The 6,680-nt window shown below is 55.9% G+C and overlaps 1 protein-coding gene across 1 annotated transcript; it reads right to left on the bottom strand.

Moving 5' to 3' along the window:
- Positions 1 to 1,697: 1,697 nt before the first annotated feature.
- MAVS (mitochondrial antiviral signaling protein) lies at positions 1,698 to 6,498 on the bottom strand. The gene is made up of 6 exons (XM_009994714.1): positions 6,382 to 6,498; positions 6,093 to 6,267; positions 5,074 to 5,285; positions 4,098 to 4,674; positions 2,868 to 3,022; positions 1,698 to 2,345 (listed from the first exon to the last, which is right to left on the bottom strand). The coding sequence occupies exons 1-6, from the start codon at positions 6,496 to 6,498 to the stop codon at positions 1,698 to 1,700; spliced, it is 1,884 nt and encodes a 627-aa protein (XP_009993016.1).
- Positions 6,499 to 6,680: the final 182 nt, after the last annotated feature.

Genomic DNA, 6,680 nt, shown 5'->3' with positions numbered 1-6,680 from the left:
TTGGGAAGCTGTGCAGGAATCCAGGAGGAATAAATTACTGGACACAGTAAAGCAAGGAAGAAGGAATAGCTTGGATGAGGAGTGCAGCTGGGCCATCTGCACCAGGCCACTGCAATGGTTTAAAGCCCACAGCATCCTTGGCAGGCTGGCCAGACTCAAACTGTGCCAGCCCCTGGCAGCAGAGCTGTGCAAATCCACACTGGAGAGCCAGAATTTCTGTCTGACCTGTCCTGCCTTCTGCCACAGCTTCCCTGCTGCCCCCCACCAAATTACAGGAAGGTGGGAACACCCCAAAGTCTGTGCTGGCATTTTTAAAGCTTAAAAAAGAAACAAACCTAGCTACAATAACCCTTTAACTACAGAAAAGTAGTTTTGGTTCTTTAATGACCCTGTAGTTTTGGGAGGGAGTAGATGAGATGGGGACCAACCTGCAGCTGCAGTGACATAAGGATCACAAAACTGCCTGGAGCTAGAAGTGCACAAGAGCAGCCACTGAGCAGGGTCACTTCTGCCTCGAAAAGCTGCTCTGAGCAGGAGGAAGCTGGGAATATTGGTTTGGGTTTGAGGATTTCATATTAGGAATCTTGCAGCCCTATCCCCTCTCACTCCATGCTGATCCCTACGGATAGCATGGAAATCATGGGCTGCAATTTTAAACCAGACCTTGGGAGACAACCAAGAGCATCCCAGCCACTGGGTAAGGCCTCTCTGCAGTGCAGAGTCAATCCTATTTGTGTCCCAGCCTGGACACAAGCTTCCTACCTTCCATCCCATAGCACCGGGTATCGGGAAAGGCAAGAACTACATCCACCCTCCTAGTCAGGCTCAAAAAATACAGCCTAAAGACTGGAGACACCCAACAATCTGGGACCACGTCCCCTTAATGCTGGCAATGCACAAAACATTCCTCTGAAAGCATAGCCTCCTTTCCTTGCTGGGAGAGGTGTGAAGTGAGGTTGCTCCTTGAGGAAGCCGGTTAGATGGGGCTTTTCCTGACCCTTAGCTTCATCCCCAGGGTGTCAGTGTTGCAGAGCCATCCCAGAACCCATCCCTGACCCTCAGGACCAGGGAAGGATGCTCTGAAGCAAATAACCAAAGCAGAACAGCTCCCAAGAGAGGGGACAGCTTGCACATGGTCTGGTCTGGTTCTCATCACAGGAGTGTCTCTTGTCACCACTGAGAAGGCAACGTGACTTGGTGCACCAGGGTCCTGCCCGTGCACCCAGCACCAGAGAAGAGAAGCAGCAGAGACCTGCCAAAGTCCCAGCAGCAGAGCCAGAGACACCAAATAAGACAAATTCAGTGCTCAGTGATGGTTGTTCCCTTTGGACCATCAAGGCATTTCCCTGGGGCCCTCCTGGGGACTGAACAAGGAAGATGTGGAGAATCACAGTGAGGACTGTTTCTTGACTCAAGTGATTGCTCCCTGAGTGAGACCCTCTCTGTGGGGGTAAAAGGAGAAAGCTACAGACAAGAAGATAGTTGGGAAATGGGAGCAAACGAACCCAAACCCAACAGCATCACACAACCAAGGCCTCTTCCAGCAAAACCTTCCAGAAGGAGATTTAAAGATGCCCCTACTGTCTCCCCCGGGTCCCTGCTGCTCTTCAGGCTTTAAACACATTGACCAAATTCCTGCTATGAAGATGAATCCCTCAAGCTGAGTGATGGTGGTGGCATCCCACGCCCCCCCAGCACTATTTCTTCCATCGAGTGTACACCAGGAACACTGAAATCACAGCAATGCCCACAGCTGGCAGGAGGTACAGCAGGGACGGTCGGTTGCTGTCCCCTGGGGGGACACTGGTCACAGTGTCACGGCCCCTGCTTGAGTCAAAAACTGGAGGGTTTCCAAGGGGATCAGCTCCATCTTGGAGGTTGCTGCCTGCCTCAAGCTGGGTGCTGGGGTGATGGTCCACACGGACCTCGTGAGTGCCCAGGGAGTTGCTGTCCCAGCTTGGAGGTGGACGTGAGTCTCTGCTTGCTCCAGCTGCCTCGTCTCCCCCAAGGTCTTCAGGAGCCACGGGTGTTGGGCACGCTGAGGAGACTTTGGAGAGTGCTTTTCCTGAGCTTGAGCTATCTGTGCTCACCATGAGCGGGTCGCTGCTGAAGGTGAGGCTATTGGGCAACACAAAAGAAGGCCTGCTGTGGCTTCTACCATCTGCCTCTGAGCTCTTCCCAGAAATGGAGAGGACACCTGGCTTGCTGAGCTCCACATCACTCTCGTTGTTGCTGCAAGGCAACCAGATGGTTGTAGCAGAGCTCGCGCAGGGTGCCGTCCTCCCAGACGTGCCTTCAGATCTTCCTGCAACAGCTGGGAGAGGGTCCACTGAGGCTGGGAGCACCTTTGGGAGACAACGAGAGGGGCTGGGTGCCATGGGGAGCACCCATTTGGCCTGGTTCTGGAGACCTACATCACACAACAAACCCACTTCATTGCTCAACCACCACATCTCCAACCAACAGCAAGGTTGGGTCACAGGTAACTAACTCCCAGCGCTCAGAGACGTAGAGGGGCAGGGAGGTGTTGGGGCTCCAGGGAGTCTTTTGGATTCAGCAGAGATATGGGAAGGAAAAGGAGAGAAAGAGCAAGGAGAAGGGTAGAAAAACGGCACCTAGAAGCCAGGAGGCTGACTGGCAAGTCAAGGAGGAAAAATAAGGAATCAAAAGCCTGCAAATCTTGGCTCCCTTCTCCCATGCTCCAAAATAACAGCATTAGGATGGGGATGTGATCACAGTGGGGTAGAAAGCTCTGACTAAACTCACCACCAGATCAAAATCTTACACTGCAGCAGAAAATCTCCCAGCCAGGGGGAGTTTGCAAGGACCTGTATGAAATGCAAGTGGTAACAGGAAAGGTCACCTACTTTCTCCTTGGTCAGCATGGAGGGGGTGCTGCTGGCTGTGTCCCCCCTGGGCAGTTCTTTCTCTTGTACAGGAAGCTTTGCAGAGGTGTCACAGGATGGAGAAGCATCTCTGGGTGCAGGACTAGGGGCTGGAGTGGCTGTTTCCATCCCAGTGTCTGTTGGGAAGAAAACAAAAGATATGATGTTCATTGGGAGACATAAAAAACAAGTTTGGCTCTTCCCCAGGGAGGCTGGAACAGGACACTGCCAGAGCTGAGAGGGTCACACAGGGAGGAGGACATTCAGCTGAGGTATCTTCTATCAGAAATGAAGCAAGTGCTTCTGCCAGGTCCTGGTCAGGATGTTGTACCAAAATACAGTGAGCAACAGCTGCAACAACTGGAGGGAAAACCAGGGGGAAGCAAGCTGCCAGGCTGGATTTCTGCACAACCCAACCCCACTTCCTTCCTCGGGGAGGTCACTGGAGCCCAGGAGATGGAGAGAGGAGATGGGTGGCAACAGCAGAGAGCTGTTCTCTTCACCTCTGTGAGCACTCCTGAGTGTCCATGAAACCAGATGCAAGCTGGGGCTTTCCTGCACCAACAGCCAGCACTCTTCTTTGGCAGAGTCCCCATGGCCTCCCAGCACAGCCCTATCCCACATCTGCACCTTCTCTGCCACCCTCCATCCTCCTTGACAAACATGGAGGGCAGAAAATCATAGAAAAGAACCACAGAATCATTTAGGTTGGAAAAGACCAGCAAGTCCAACTGTACACCCAGCCCTTCCAAGGCCACCATTAAACCACGTCCCTCAGCACCACATCTACACGGCTTTGAAATTCCTCCAGGGATGGGGCCTGACAACCCTTTCCATGAAGAAATTGTTCCTAACATCCAATCTAAACCTCCCCTGACACAACTGGAGCCCATTTCCTCTTGTCCCATCCCTTGTTACCTGGGAGAAGAGGCTGACCTCCTCTGGCTCCAACCTCCTCTCAGGCAGTTGCAGAGCCAGCAGGTCTCCCGTCAGCCTCCTTTGCTCCAGACTAAACACTCCCAGCTCCCTCAGCTGCTCCTCATAAAACTTGTGCTCCAGCCCCTTCCCCAGTTCCATTGCCCTTCTTGCCCTTCTCTGGACACACTCCAGCCCCTCCATGTCCTTCTTGTAGTGAGAAACATCTGGCAGCACCTTCAGCCCTGCTCCCAATCAGCAGAGTGCCTACACAGAGCTGCTGGGAAGAAAACTCACCTCCATCTCCTCCATGCTCTCGCAGCATCCTGACCTGCTTCTGCTCCACATCAAACTGCTGCTGTACAAGGAGGGGGCTGCGCACATCCACAAAGCTGCCCGGGGTCTCACTGTGCTCAGAGCTGCTCACAGCTGGTTTTTTTGGCACAGAGTCTGGGGGCTGAGCCAGAGCGGCCTCCTCCAGCCTCGGGGGTGACTCAGTGGAGACGTAGGAGTCCTCTTGGGGCTCATTCCTGGGCTGCTCGGGGCTGCGAGCAGCACCCGCCTCCTTGGGTGGAAGGGCCCTGCCCAGACCCAAGCCTGGCGCTCCGCGGTGCAGGTGGTTGGAGTTCCCAAAACACCCATTGTCCACACACACTGGGTGCTGCTGGCGGCTTGGCCAGGCCGGGCCCGGCTCCGGGGGGACAGCTGATGGCACGGCCACTCTGCCTGCTCCGGGGGTCCCCACTGCCACCTGCATGGCCTTAGTGGAGTGTGAGAGATGCCCCTCTCCACCGTGCCCATCACTCACTCCATCGCAGACCACGCTCCCAGGGAGAGGTGGCTGGGGGCTCTCCTGCTCCAGGTTTTTGGGGAGCTGGAAGGAAATGAGCTGTGTTAAATCATTGTGCCAGGATGAGGGTGTCTAGGACCACTGAGGTGCCCCAAACCCTGACCCAGTGGCCCAGATGAGCAGGGTGATGAAGTGGATTTCTCCTTGGCACCCACCACACAGCTTGAGGAGAGCCTGGACTAACAGAGCAGACCCTGCACTCCCACCCACAGAGGGGAAGCAGGACAGGGGAGCAGTTACAGGGGCCATATGAAGGCTGTAAGTTCCCAGATGCAGCAAACATGCAGCAACGATCAGCAGCAAGAGGCTGCCTGGGGTGTCCCCCAAGGAGCCTGGCCCTACCACAGGCTCCCCATATCCCACTGCACCAATGCTCTGGTCCTAAAGGGACCTCTGTCCCTGTCTGATGCATGTCCCACTCACCGATTCCTGCACCGGGGCCCGGGCATCCAGCTCTGTGCTGGTGGTGGTAGCACTGGGCTGGAGAGGCAGAGGGCAGCCTGTGGGCAGGTCTTGGTGCGGCGGCGCAGCCAGCGGGGCGTATGGAACAGGAGTGGGCTCTGGGAATGGCCTCTGGAAACTGGAGGTGGGACGGTCTGCAGGAGGGACGGAGGTAGGAACTGCACGATGGGGACCTGGAGGAACCAAGGTAGCTCATCAGCAGGGACGTCAGGATCTAGGACAACTCTCTGCTGCCAGGTCTCCTCTGGGACATCTCTCCACAGATCAACAGATCATAGAATCATAGCAAGGTTTGGGTTGGAAGGGACCCTAAAGATCATCTAGATCAAACACCCCTGTGCAGGCAGGGACACCTCCTACTAGACCATGTTGTTCCAAGCCCCATCCAACCTGCCCTTGAACACTTGCCAGGGATGGGGCTTTCATGACCTCCCTGGGCAACCCGTTCCAGTGCCTCACCATCCTCATAGTAAAGAATGTCCTCCTCAGATCTAATCTAAATCTACTCTCTTCAAGTTTCAAACCGTTGCCCCATATCCTCTTGCTACGTGCCCATGCAAAAAGTTCCACCCTGACACAGGGTTGTGCCAGTGTCCCAGCACAGCAACGTCCTGGCGTAGAGATGTCCCTTCTCAGGGATGTCAGGGGAAAAGCTGAGGATGCAGAGGACGACTGCAGGGCTGAGTCAGCTCCTTGCATCCCCCTGCTCTGTCCACACAACAGCCAGTCCCACAGCACCCCACTATTCCCCTTTCCATTTCCCCTCCAGGTGAGAAGCCCAGCCCACTGCCAACCCAAGCACCTTCCAACAACCATCCCTAGGCACATCACCAGTGCGAGCCTTGGGGACAGTGTCCCTTGGGGACAGCAACAGACACCCCCAGCCCCCTGCAAAGCTGCTTGGTGGACACTAGGAGACATAGTTGGGGTCCCCACCTCCACCAGACCCCCTGGGGCATCAGGGACGACGAGCTACGTACGGGTTTTCCAGGAGTCATAGACGTGCTGCAGCTCATCAGCCAGGTGCCCCGCGTTGTTCTGGCGCAGCGCGTTGATCAGATCGGTTCCCCAGCCCTGCCGGCACTTGAGGTGCTGGTAAAACTTATAGCCAGTGGCCCGGCTGCCCCGGGCCTCCTCCCGGGCGTGGAGCTCATCCTGAATAAAACACGCGGGGCACCTTGAGGGTCTGGCTCGGAGGGAAGGCAGGGGTGCCCTGCCTGAGCCGCACCCGGGGGGGAAGGGGATGGCAGGGCAAGGTGTTGTTGTTACCCTGTCGCTGTCGGTCAGGCAGCTGAGGGAATCGGCCAGCGAGGCCACGCGGATGTTCTTGAAGTGGCTGAGGTTTTTCAAAATGTGTTCGTAGACTTTGTCTTCAGCCAAACCCATCCTGCCTCAGCGACCTGCCGAGAGAGGGGCGCGGAACTGCTCGGCCTTCCCAACGGGAGCCTGACCCTGGGAAAGCCAAGGGAAAACCCTGGGTGGGAAACACGCGCAGAGCTCCTCTTTGGGCTCTGCTTTCCCGAGCCTCATTCGGTCCCGCAGCCGCCCGGCCCTTCTGTGTCCTTGCC

The sequence above is a fragment of the Chaetura pelagica genome, unplaced genomic scaffold (genome assembly GCF_000747805.2).
Source record: "Chaetura pelagica isolate M959 unplaced genomic scaffold, ChaPel_1.0 scaffold133, whole genome shotgun sequence".
Classification (NCBI taxonomy): domain Eukaryota; kingdom Metazoa; phylum Chordata; class Aves; order Apodiformes; family Apodidae; genus Chaetura; species Chaetura pelagica.
Note: the sequence above shows the minus strand (reverse complement) of the source record. Positions and strands in the feature narration are given on the sequence as shown.

Coding starts and splice junctions, on each gene's coding strand:
- MAVS (XM_009994714.1), bottom strand. CDS start 6,498: ATGGGTTTGGCTGAAGACAAAGTCTACGAACACATTTTGAAAAACCTC. Junction 6,268..6,381: donor GCCTGACCGACAGCGACAGG/GTAACAACAACA, acceptor TGTTTTATTCAG/GATGAGCTCCACGCCCGGGA. Junction 4,675..5,073: donor GGGCCCCGGTGCAGGAATCG/GTGAGTGGGACA, acceptor ATTTCCTTCCAG/CTCCCCAAAAACCTGGAGCA.